The 13888-nt window shown below is 33.1% G+C and overlaps 1 protein-coding gene across 1 annotated transcript in view; it reads left to right on the forward strand.

Annotated features, from left to right (window-relative positions):
* The window catches only part of MCEE (methylmalonyl-CoA epimerase), a 24258-nt gene extending 11920 nt beyond the window's left edge, over positions 1-12338 (forward strand). Inside the window, exon 3 of the mRNA XM_074294970.1 lies at positions 11948-12338. Coding sequence (XP_074151071.1) covers positions 11948-12100 — 153 coding nt within the window. The 3' untranslated portion in view covers positions 12101-12338. The remainder of the gene's footprint in view (positions 1-11947) is intronic.
* The last annotated feature ends 1550 nt before the right edge of the window (positions 12339-13888 follow it).

The raw sequence follows: 13888 nt of genomic DNA on the forward strand, positions 1-13888 counted from the left end.
CACATTCATGCTTTACAACCATTTTATGCCTACCAAATTAACTCACTATCAGAGGCAGTGAGTTGGTTCAGTAGGTAGAGTCCTACGTCTGGATTTAAGAAGACTTCTGAATTCACTTCCAGCCTCACATATTTATTAGCTGTGTGACCTTGAACAAGTCATTTAATTTTCTTCTATCTCAATTTTCTACAGTTGCCTATAACTTTTGTTTGGTGTTCAAAGCCCTTTATGACCTTTTCCATTCAATATCTTATGCCTTATACTCTTCTGCTCTGCCTCCCACTCCCCACCCCACTGTTCATATCCTTCAATTCAGAAACATGCACTTCTTAATGTTCCTCCACTCAGCATCTCCTGGTCATTTTCACTGGCTGTACTTTATGCCTAGGATATTCTCTCCCTTTATTTCTGCCTTCTCACTTTCATTTGCTTTAATTGCTTTATCTTTATCTCATAATTTTAAATTTTATTAGCATAGTAACACACACATATACACACACATATATAATTTGTAAACATATACATGTGTATGTGGATGCCTTTCCAATTCCACTTAGTTCTAATGCTTTTTCTCCTTTAATTGTTTTCCAAATAAACCTAGTATATACTATGTTTGTACATAATTCTTTGCTCATTGTTTCTTCCATTAGGTTTTGAGCTCTTTGGGAGCAGTGATTGTCTTTTAATTTTCTTTGCAAAACCAGTTCCTAGCAAAACCTTGGCACATAGGAGGTGCTTAGTAAATGTTTAACTGATTGTTCCATTAACATTGTATAACTGGAATATTCAGAAATTATTTTCCTAAAAAATGCCTTGAATTTCTTTTTGGCTTCATGACTTAGTGATTTTTTTTCTTTACTAATTGTATTTAGCCTTGTATTGCCATAGTTGCTTTGAAATGCCAGACCTACCCATCAGGAAAAACCAACACTATACCAGCCCAATCAACTGCATTTGTTTATTTTAGGCTCTTGTTATGTCTTGATGACAATTGTCATAAGCTCTAATAGGTCTTCAGACCTTTAGTCTATTCCTACACATCCTGCCCATTACTTCTAGAGTTATTTTCATTATGCACAGCTTTTATGATATCACTTTTTCCAAAAAAATCTTCAAAAGCTGCCAATTTTCTACGAAAATACAAATTCCTTAGCTTTAGCATTTTAGACCCATCACAATCTGGATTCTGTCTTCCTTTTAAACCTTCTCTTACTCTGCTTCCCTTCAAATACCCTATTCTCTAGTTACATTAAACTATTCACTCTTCCTCAAATGAATGTTTCCACTTATCAACTTTGGGCCTTTGTTGAGGTTATCTTAGGTTTTATTCATTTCTCTTGCCTTTTCCCTTGTACGGTTTTCTTCAATTCAAGGCCTTCCTCAGGGTCCTCTCCTACCTTCTTTCCTTTCTTTCCTCCCCTTCTGAACTTAGTACTATTTTGAATATTTGAGGTTCCAAATTCTGGTGTCCATATTCCTGAGGCATTACTATACTTAGAAAATATTTAAAAGTATCAATACCTACAGACAATACCTTCACTTTGCTAAGTCTATAGCAGCTTTTAAATTCTTGACTAGTCTTGTCATTAGCTTAGGCTCTTAGAAGGTAAAGAGAGAAACTGCTATTTAGGACTTAATTCTGATGACCAAGGAAGAATTGATTTGATGTATAAGTGAAAGGAGCCTTGGAAACAAATAGATAATATAATTTTGTAGCTTGTAATCTAGAGGGGAGAGAATGCAGAATATAGTTAAGATATTATTTTAGGATTTAGGAAAACATTTAAAAAGTGTAGATCTGTATGGTACTATGTTCAGAGAATATAAAAGTGAGTATAACTTAAAAGAAAAATGGTTAATACAATTAAAATACTGACTCTATGATCATAAATTCTCTCAGTGAAGAATAATAAATTTTCTTTTGATTGTCAACAAAGAAACCCATCTTTCTACAAAAGAGGATAGAAGGGTATTTAAGACTAACATAAAAGAATTACATAAACTTTTGAGAATAGTGCTAGGCTGAGTATATTCTTAAGGTAGTTGAGCGAATATCCATAAAAATAGCTAAGAAGAAGAAAAAATATTTTATTAATTATGTTCTATTTGGGGAATGCCTTTTCAAACAGCAAGAAGTAAAAAGTGATAGACTCAGTGGCAGAAAGCAAAAGTCCTCAAGTTCTGTGCAAGTCTTTGTTTCCCCTGAAGAATCATGTTCTTCAAATTGGAAAAGATAAAAGTAACACAGTAAAGAAATAATTCAAGTCCAAGATAGTAGAGACGCCCCTATCAATTTTAAATAAATTTAAGTCTACAAGTCTAGATGAGTCACAGACCAAAGTACTGAAAGAATGTTAGGATTCTTACAAGGTGCTAAGTCACTGGAATGGATATAATTATCTAATTTAGCATGGTACTTAACAGTTCTCTAGTTCAGAGTTCACACCTTTCACACCTTTAAGAGAGCATACTTTTAAGGAGCTCCCACAAGCCCAGGGAATACCCACAAGCCCATTCTCTGGGAGGATATAAGGAGCCAGGATTCAGGAAGGAGGGGTCAAGATTTCATTCCCATTTCAACCTTCGTGCTGGCTGGAGGCTTTGGATTCAGAAGGAGCTGGAGACTGAAGCTGGCTGGAGACATTCTGACAAGAGCTAATCGGGGAACCAAGGAGAGAGATAGACCTTTAAGAAAGTTAGCTAAGCCCCAGGTGAAGGAGACAAGGCTTGAAGGAGAAAATAAAATGCCTGGAGATAAGATTTGAAAAAGAGACAGTAAAGGACTTTAACTCTTGGCTGCATTTTGGGATTATTGAACTGAACTAAAAATAAGGCTACTTCCAGAAGCCCTCCAAGAAACCTGTTCCCAGAGAAGGATCACAATTGAGAGAAACAGAACATTACAAAAGAACTTGAAGTTGTGATCACAGATCAACAATTGGAGGGATAATGGGAAATAGAAGTTCTTAGCAACTGGTTACTGACAAATGTTTTCAATACTCAGCAGTGAGGGAAAAGTAGTTTCCATTCTCATTTCCACGTCTTGGTTTCCATAAAATTTCACCTAAACTCCCATCTTCTCTAAGGAGCCTTTCCCAACTCTTCTCAATTCTAGAGCTTTCCTTCTCTTAATAATATCCTCTTTATCCTGTATATTATTTGTTTGTGCGTATTTGCTTGCTTATTGTCTATCCAATGAGATTGTGAATTTCTTGAGGGCAGAGACTTTATTTTGCATTTTTATGCCCAGTTTTTTACCACAGTGCCTATGACATAGTAGATACTTAATAAATGTTTACTGACTGACTGACTGACTTGAAAATAGAAGCCAATGAACTTGATGCTAATATCCAACAAAATTTCACGTTATTAAATTCATTTTGTTAATATTTTAAAAAGAAAGTGTTCAACAACTACAAAATACTTTCCACACAAATAAAGTCAGATCTAATAATCATTGGAAAAATATCAAGGGCTCATGGATAAACCAAGTGAATATAATAAAAATGACAATACTACCTAAATTAATCTATTTATTTAGTGCCATATCAATCAAATTCCCAAGAAATTATTTTACAGATCTAGAAAAAAAATAATATCAAAGGTCATCTGGAAGAACAAAAGGCCAAGAATTTCAAGGGAATTAATGAAAAAATGCAATTGAAGGTGTCCTAGCTGTGCCAGATCTAAAACTATATTACAAAGCAACAGTCATCAAAACCATTTGGTACTGGTTGATCAATGAAATAGGTTAGGTTCACGGACAAAATAGTCAATGATTATAGTAATCTATAGTTTGACAAACCTAAAGACCCCAGCTTTTGAGATAAAAACTCACTATTTGACAAAAACTGCTGGGAAAATTGGAAACTAGTATGGCAGAAACTAGGCATTGACCCAAACCTTATACCATATGCCAAGATAATGTCGAAATGGGTTCATGATTTAGAAATAAAGAGTGATATTATAAGCAAATTAGAAGAACAAAGGATAGTTTACCTCTTAGATCTGTGGAGAAGAAAGGAATTTGTGGCCAAATTATTGAACACAAATAGATAATTTTGATTATATTAAGTTGAAAAGTTTTTATACAAATAAAACTAATGCAGACAAGATTAGAAGGGAAGCAATAAACTGGGAAAACATTTTTACATTCAAAGGTTCTGAAAAAGGTCTCATTTATAAAATGTATAGAGAATTGACTCAAATTTATAAGAATTCAAGCCATTCTCCAATTGATAAGTAGTCAAAGAAAATCAACAGACAATTTTTAAATGAAGAAATTAAAACCATTTCTAGTCATATAAAAATCTAAATCACTATTTTTCAGAGAAATGCAAATTAAGACAACTCTGAGGTACCACACTACACACCTCTGAGATTGGCTAAGGTGAAAGGAAAAGATAATGATGAATGTTGGAGGGGATGTGGGAAAACTAGGATACTAATACATTGTTGGTAGAATTGTGAACTGATTCAACCATTATGGAGAGCAATATGGAGCTATACCCAAAGGATGATCAAACTGTGTATATCCTTTGATCCACCAAGTGTCTCTACTGGTCCTGTATCCCAAAGAGAGCATAAAAAGGGGAAAAGAACCCACATGTGCAAAAATGTTTGTAGCAGCCCTTTTTGTAGTGGCAAGAAAGTGGAAACTGAGTGGATGTCCATCAGTTGGAGAATGGCTGAATAAGTTATGGTATATGAATGTTATGGAGTATTATTGTTCTATAAGAAATAATCAGCAGGATGACTTCAGAGAGGCCTGAAGAGACTTAAAGAGAACTGATGCTAAATGAAGTGAACAGAATTAGGAAATCATTGTACATGGTCACAAGATTATGCAATGATCAATTCTGATAGATGCAGCTCTTTGCAACAGTGAGATGATTCAGGCCAATTCCAATGATCTTCTGATGAAGAGAGCCATCTACACTCATAGAGAGAGAGGGCTGTGGGAACTGAGTGTTGATCACAACATAACATTTTCACTCTTTGTTGTTTGCTTACATTTTATTTTCTTTCTCATTTTTTTTCCTTTTTGATTTGATTTTTCTTGTGCAGCAAGATAATTGTATAAATATGTATGCATCTATTGGATTTAGCACATATTTTTACCAGATTTAACATATATTGAATTACTTATCATTTAGGAGAGGGAGTGGGGGGGGAAGGGGAGAAAAATTGAAACACAAGGTTTTACAAGGGCTAATATTGAAAAATTATACATTCATATGTTTTGAAAATAAAAAGTTTTAAGAAAAAAAAAGAAAGGTTTCACTGGAGCTAGTATTATTAGTTCATCTAGAACATTAGCTCACCAAACAGGTCCTCAGAATATCTAGGTGTTATCACTACACAGGAGGTAAAGTAGTAAACTTATTTTAATTAGAAAGACTTAGTTGAAGATTTATTTAAAGGTGAATTGAAACCTTAGTATATTGAACACAAGATGAAAGAATTTAAGATCTCTTTTAGAAAAAGGAGAAAAGGAAAACATTTAAGGACAGCTAAGTTTAGGAAACTTAGGGCAATAGCAGGAAAGAGGCAATGAGTAGGAGTGAAAGTATAGTTTCTAAGAGACTGAGGAGTCTATGATAGTTGAATGCCTCACAAACATCTATTCTATGTACAAAAATAAATGATAGCTACATAAACAGCATGAAATCCATTTGGCTAAACTGGAAGCTAAGACATCAGAGGCAGAAATCAGAAAAATACAAAGAAATCACATTTTCTCATAACGAGTTGAAGAAAGAAAGCAAACAACATATAAATACACACAATGACTGTAAGAGATAAAAAAGGCAACAAAGAAAATATTATTTAATTATATCAGTTAAAAAAAAACAGATTATAAGTGTTTTCATTTTGAAAGGAAAATATTTTTTGAAAAAAATCTATGACCAAATAATTAATTATGATGGTAAAGTTGAAAATTAACTAAAGAAAGAAATAGTAAAAAATAAATGTGTCAAAATTTTAAAAATTTAAGTAAAACTATTCACATCAGATCCTGATAACATGTTCTTTTGGGGGTTTTCAGACATTATTTTAATACTATTTGTGGTTATTTTTGAAAACTCTTTTTAAGGCAAAAAGGCCTGAGTTTAGAAATCAATAATTATACCACCCAGCTTTTTAAAAAAGAACAATAATGATTGTAGCAATTAAAGTTCAACCAGCTTACCTTCACTCTCTGAGACAATATAGAATATTTCATTAGTTGATTTCCAAAAATATAGGATAGACAAGGCCACACAATAGGATGATTTTATTTTCATAAAATGTGTCCAATCAAATTAATTTCCTTTTCCATATGTCATGTGGTTATATCAATATGATATACCTAGACTTTGGATAAGACTTTTGATTCCATTCCATATGGAATTAGCAACAATCACATGTATGCGTTTTGTATTATACTACTACTAGATAGTTGCACAGCTAACTAAAAGATTGTTCCCCAAAAATGTTGTTAATTGCTGTTTAAGGACAGTAGGTTCCTTTAAGTATTATACTATCCAGCTTCATTTAATTTAGGGAAGGCTAGAAGGCAGTGTTAGTCTTACCTGCTCAGATAGAAAAATATCCACAAACCTTGCCATTGATGAGTAGCATTTTAACATCAGTTCTCTGGAGTTGTGATTTGTCAGTGCATTAATCAGAGCTCTTAAATTTTCTAGAACTATATTTCTTTATAGTATTATTATTGTATAAATCATTTTCCTGGGTCTTCTCATGTCACTTATCAGTTCATTTAAGACTTCTGTGAAACAATCCCTTTCATTTCTGCAATTGTCATAGCTACCGCCAATTTATCAGCACTGAGAATACCTCTTCTACACTTGGGAATGGCATATGGTTTCACTACCTTTGATTGTGATAGTGATGAAATAGAGAGGAAAAGAGAGAAATAGAGAGGGGGAAGAGAGAGACAATCTGGCCAATTATGATTTTCTACATTAATAGAACTCTCTATTGAAATAACTTTACGAATGAAATGAATTTATTTAGCACATTTAGATGTCATCTATTTCACTATGCATCCACTACTTGTTAATAATTGACTTGGATTTAGCTCTTTGATGTAGTATCTTTTATGTGAAAAAAAAAAAGTTTACTACAGTTGAACTTCTGAATCTTCCCTGTTTCTTTTGTCATTTTAGAGTAACTTCAACATGAAATTTATTGCTGGCTAGGAACTTTCAGTTATATTGATCCTAGTTAGTACTAGAAAGAGGATCTGGGCCTTTCATTCAAGTTTAACCTTTAAAAACGTATAAAATGCCCTTGACTTTATTTTACTCTTTCCTTTCATGTGGACATGTAAATAAAAGAAAGAAACTTTGCAATCTAGTCAGTACAGATTTTTTTTTCCCTCATCCCTCTTAACCTTATTTTTTAGTATATGGTTACTTTGTAATCAGCCTTTTAGCTTGCATCATTTTTTATCTCCTTTTTATGCCTTCTTACTTTTTATATATTTTTCCTATTTCTAAAGAATAACTACTAAAGATTTAAAAGACTTATTTAAACTCTGTAAATTTTCCTTCTTTTTTCCAAAAGCTATTTCATATTTGGTAAAGGATGTTTTTTGGCTGAGATGATTTGGGGGCTCTTTTGTCTTGGATCCCTAGCATTTCATGGAGGCCCCTAAAAAGTTTACTTCATGTTGTCTTTTTCATTCTAGCAACTTTACAATAAATTCTATAAAAAATAATCAGAATCAATGACTATCCGTTCCTCATTTTTCAGAATCAATATTTTATTCACAATAGCTTCAATAAAGTTATTGTGATTACATACATATCATTTGATCTTTATCCTTTCCTCTAATTTAGTGTTTTTATCTTTAACTACCTGATTTGACTACCTAAGAAGGCAAATTTAGAAATTACTTCCATATTAGTAACCAACTATTTTTGTCTGTTAACATATAAACAACTTCAGTTTGTATATATGTGTGTGTCTGTGTGTCTGTGTGTGTGTGTTTGTAAGAGAGAGAGAGAGACATTCACTGTATCCAGTGCCTCCTATCTTCTTGAAATAAGTATTTATAATATATGTCTTTTGCCTCTTTCATTTCTTAATCATGAACTTAAAATCTAATTCTTCCTTGAAGGGCTCAAATGTTAATTCATTTTCTTTTTTTATGTTCTTATCATATGCCTATTCTGTGTTTATTGCTTTGAAAGCCTGATGCTTTCAAGGAGCTGGAGGGATATTTGAGGGATATGATTCAGATTCTGCTATTCTGAGAGGAAACTTGTGAATGAGAATAACAAGCTGTAGAGAGTCTTCGTAGCAGAACTTTCCAATATTGAATCCAGCCTACCTGTCTAGGGAGTCCTAGTTGAAATAGGTTTCAAAAACTCTGATAAGCAATGAGAATTCATGAATGACATCAAAAGAAGATTAAAAAAAATAAACTAAACTCAGATCCTATAATATACAAAAATTCAGAAACCACAATTTGGGGGTCCATTGAGAAGTGTATATAGTATAACATAATAACTAAAATTAATAATGAACTTTTTTTATAAAGGCATAAGGAAAACATTTACAAAATATTTCCATTTAAAATCATTATAAAGAATTTTAGCTCTTTGGCAAAATCTTGACCATCTTCAAAATATCTACCTATATTTATTTCCTGAAGGTGCAAATAATTAAGATTTTATTTTAAATAGACATATGAGAGGATCACCACCTAGTCTTAAGGTTTATATTAAACCATTTGTTGAATATGAATAATCTCACTGGCTACTCTCTTTTAGCAAGTTAGTTCTTTTAATCTTTCTCCATCCTACTCCCCATGACAACTATTCAAAATTTATTCTCTCCTTAAATCTTTTTGCTGTTTCTTCCCTCCACTAGTGTCATAGCTAAGAACCTTACCTCAAACTTTTCTGATGAAATAGCAACTATTTGCTGTGATCTCCTTCTCTTCTTTGTAGTTCATAGTTCCTTGACATCATCTCCCATTCTCTTCACCTTTATTCTTTCTAATAAAGAAGTGGGCCTTTGGCTCACCAAGGCTAACTCCTTTACACAGTCTAGCAGATTATTACTTTTTACGTCCTCTCTACTTTTTCCTTTTTTTTCCCCTCCTCTAATCTTCACCCTTATCCAGGTTCCTTCCTCTTGATCTACCAACATGTTGAAGTCTCCCCCATCTTTAAAACATTCTCACTAGACTTTACCATTCTATCAAATGATCATCTTTCCTATTCAGAGTCAAACTTCTAGGAAAAGAAAAAAAGATTTTTTAAACTCCACTTTCTCTTTCCTTTTCTCTTAATCCTTTGCAATATGAATTCCAACATCATCTCAAATTGAACTGGTTCTTTTTCAAAAAAAAGAAGAAGAAGGAGGAGGAGGAGGATGAGGAGGAGGAAAGTAAATAAGGGAGAGAGGAAAGGAGGGTAGGAAAGGAATACTCTTATAACCCTGAAGAATATAGCAAATTCTCACATTAGTCATACCTGAAAATATTTGTCTATCTCTACATTTTAAAGTTTATCATCTCTCTTGTAGGAAGTTTGCGTTTCATTTTTAGTGTTCTGGACTTATGCTTTATCATTGCATTGATATGAATACTAAAGTCTTTCCCCTTTTTTTTTTTTTTCTGGTGGTTTTCCCCCTTATAATATACAATAACATAGATTATTGTAGAAATTGTCCTTTTAGTTCTACTCACTTCACTCTGCATTATTTCATAAGAGGCTTTCCAGTTTCTTCTGAAACTTATCAATTTTATAATTTCTTATGGCACACTAATATGTCTTCATATTCATAATTTGTTTTAACTGCTTGTCAATAGGAGGCCCATTAGTTTCCAATGTTTGACTACTATGAAAAGTGCTGCTTCAATTATTTTGGTGCATAAAGATCTTTTGTTTTCTTTCTTTGATCTTTTTGGGTTATTAGGCCTAGTAGTGGTATAATAATAATATAGCTGGGTCAAAAGGTATTCACATCTTCACATTGTTGTAATTTTGGGGGTATAGTTCCAAATTGCTTTCTAGAATGGCTAAACCAGTCAACAACTCTGTCAACAATGTATTACTGTGCTTGTTTTCCTATAGTTCCTTTAACATTTGTCATTTTCCTTTTTTATCAGTTTTGCCAGTCTGGAGAATATGAGGTAGAACCTCAGAATTACTTAATTTTCATTTCTCTAAATATTAGTAAATTGGGGCATTAAAAAAAAACTTTGCTGTTGATAAGGTGGATTTCCTCTTTTCAAAACTTCCTCTTTGTATCTTTGAATATTTATTTTTTTGAGGGGAATGGTTTAGTCCTATAAAGTTGAATCAATTTCTTATATCTCTTATGAGAACAGGAGAGGTACCACAGAACTGAGAAGTGCAAATGTCCCCATGCTCCAAAAGATATATATATATATATATATATATATATATATATATATATATATAGTCAAAATTGAACATTTTGAGTGTTTGTTTTGCCTATTTAATCTTCAACTCTTCCCTATCCATAATTCTAAAAGGTAAGTTCTTACTTGTATCTCTTCTTGTTTGTGATATGACCTCTTATACCTAGATTATATATTGACTTAGAACTTATCTTGGGATATAATAAGAGATGTTAGTCTAACCTAATTTTGTCTAGACATCTGTCCAGTTTTTATCAGTAATTTTTATCAAATTGTTTCATTTTTTTCCTGTTACTGTTATTGTGACTGAATTTGAACACTTATCGTCCTGAATCCTAATCCAGAATTCTATCCACAGTGCTATTTAGGTGCCCAGACTATCATTTCTTCATTTTGGACCCTGCTTGTCTATTAATATAACATTAACTCATATCTACCAATACATTGGAATTCATTAGCCATGAGAGGCCATGGAAATAAAATACAAAATAGTCCTCCATCCTCTTCTATTTCTATGGTGAATGTGGCAGAGCAATAGAAAAAAGGCAAAGATAGCTCTAGGAATCATACCCTTTTCAAACAGTTTATAAATATTAATTTAATTAATGTAAGTCTTGGTATTCTAAGCATGGGATCATTATCCAAAGCAACTAGGAATTCTTCTATAGGAAATGAACCATACAGATATTGACTTTCTCTCCATAAATGAAACTAGAGGTAATGCTGGCTTTTCCAAAGCATTCTTCCTTTTCTAAATAGTCACAGTTCATCACTTTTAATATGTTCAAGAATGTTGCTAGGTTTTAAAGTAAATGTCATAGATTTATAGTTTGATGACTCCGCCCTCTTCTCTTTTTGGGTCATGGGGACATTTGCACTCCTCAGTTCTGTGGCACCTCTCCTGTTCTCATAAGATTTTTCAGAGATCATTGATTCTGGCTCAGCATTCACATCTGCAAGTTTTTTCAGTACCCATTCATGTTGATTTATTCAGGCCTGGTGACTGGGTAACTAAAGTCTTTCCATTAACATATGAAGATTTTCCAGTCAAGACCTAGCTTTTTTAGTATAAAAGATGAGGCACCTTGATAGCAGGAAAGAATTGCATAGAAACTGAGACACATAATGGACATCAGTGGCTATCTAATTCAATCTATACAATTTGCCCATAAGAATTCTTAAATATTACAGTTTCTTAAAAAGGGAAATTCAGCAATCTCCTTCCCTGTAAATATTTAAAAGTAAGATTATAATGTATATTAGATGATTTACTGAAGACAGCAATTGTAACCCAAACCAGATTAAAATTAATTGGGAAATATTTAATAAATAAACATACAATAAAAACACATACAATGTTACATTTCAAAACTAAGAAAATACATGGTCCACAGGGATCCTTATGTGTGCATTAATGGCCTTTGCTTCTATTTGAGTCTGACACCAACTGGTTTAGATGATCTCCTAAGGGATCATTTCAGCGTCAGGTTTTGGTGATTGGTTGTTCTTATGTGCTTGAACATTTTTTCTTCTTTTAACAAGGTGGATGATATAGAAGCAGCGGTGACAGATTTAAAGGAAAAGAAGATCCGTATTCTGAGTGAAGAGGCCAAAATAGGTGCACATGGCAAACCAGTCATTTTTCTTCATCCTAAAGACTGTGGTGGAGTCCTTGTAGAACTGGAACAAGCTTGATCAAAGTTGTAAAAAACTTATAATGAGAGAATCACATATGAAATATGTTAAAATCCTGAGTTATGCCTTGATTTAGAAGTTCAAACATCTAACTTTCTGAAGAGTGAATGGATAAGATAAGAAAAAATGTATTTATTTTTACTTTTCCATGATCTTTGGGGAAACATTGATTAATTCACACCTTTAATAAATTGTAAAAATCATGTTTATGGAAATAAAATTATCCATATCTTTAAAATAGTTTGAATACTTCTTAAATAAAGTGTGTCAGTTATTCCAGAGGATTGTATGCTTAGAGTACAATGTATACTCTCAATTTGGAGAGATTAGCCACCAAAGTGGTGTGTACATTGACACCTTGACATAGCTGTAGATGGCTAAATGTTTAGGACTTCTTTGTTTTAACAGTCAAGCTGTTCTTTTGGCCACTGGGAGACAAGTTGGGGTTTTGTTTTGTTTTGTTTTGTTTTGTTTTTAACTGAAGTTTTCTAGACTTCTTGGGACCACCTAACTTTCTAAGCAGACTATTTTGGGCCAATATGTTTTGGGTGTTGGAAAATTAGAACAGAAGATTGGCAGCATATATGGAAGTGTGAACAGATGACTGGATCTGTGTCTGGACAGGTCATATGAATACATCAATTTATTAGTGATATGGGATACTAATTATTGGATTTACTGGAGGCAGACAAAGCAAATAGAAATTCCTCTTTTGCAGAATTTACATTCTAATTGGGGAAACTATATGAAAATACTTTTGAAAAAATGTATAAAGGGGGGACATTTGAATAAATCAAGTTATCTCATCCTATTTAAAATAAGTGTCAAGATGCTATGCCCTGATATTTAAATCAGATGAGAATACTGAAAAATCATGGGTTTTAGAGTAAGTGAAGAAAAAGTCTGACCAAATTTAGATGTCTTTGAAAACCATTGGATGAACTAGAATGATATTGCACAGGAAGCATGTTTAGACTCATTGGGAAAACTTGGTCAAAGCCTGAAGGTAATCTTTAAAATAGTGATTCAGATGGGAATTGAGGTTTGTACTTTTGTTTTTGTTTCTTAGAATCTAGCAGTTTGCATTAGGAGTCTTCCAACCCAAGACCTAAGAAGGGGTTACTAGGGAAAGAGAAAAGTGCCTTGGTCTTTGTCTCCCTTCCTCCTTCTCCACATAACTCGATGAAAACCTTGTGGACTTCTAATAAAAAGAGGATTAAGACTTTTCAACAGCTTCCTAGCAGCACCTCCAGAATACCAGCAATATCTGCAGGAGGTGCCAAAGGTAATTTGCACATGACAATAAGCAGATTCAAGGCTCTACAAGGAATTCATCAGGAAAACACTAATGCTAAAGTGAACATTTTGAGTACTTCAGCAAAAGGACTTCCAGGACTTATCCCTCAGTGCCATGAAATCTCTAAGCTTGAGCTTACTTTCCCATGGATTCTGTATATACTTTTAGGAAAAAAAAATTAAAAATGATCACAGGACTTTGGGGGACTAGTTTGTATCCTCTATATCATTGAAATAAGTACTTGTTCTAATGGTTAGATATGATTAATTGATATCAACTAATAATCATGCAAGGAAGTACCTTTAATAAGTATCAAGGATCTTGGGCAGATCTATAAATATTGTATATAGATTTCTGTTATGCTCAGCAACAATATATCAACTGTTCCTCAGACCTTTCTGAAGCTGCACTGCTCTCAGATAGATGACAATCTTCCAGATAAAGGATCAGTCTAATAAGGAGGACTCGAGCAGGAGCGAGACCTCCTCTTA

This window comes from Sminthopsis crassicaudata, chromosome 2 (genome assembly GCF_048593235.1).
Source record: "Sminthopsis crassicaudata isolate SCR6 chromosome 2, ASM4859323v1, whole genome shotgun sequence".
In the NCBI taxonomy this organism is placed as follows: Eukaryota; Metazoa; Chordata; class Mammalia; order Dasyuromorphia; family Dasyuridae; genus Sminthopsis; species Sminthopsis crassicaudata.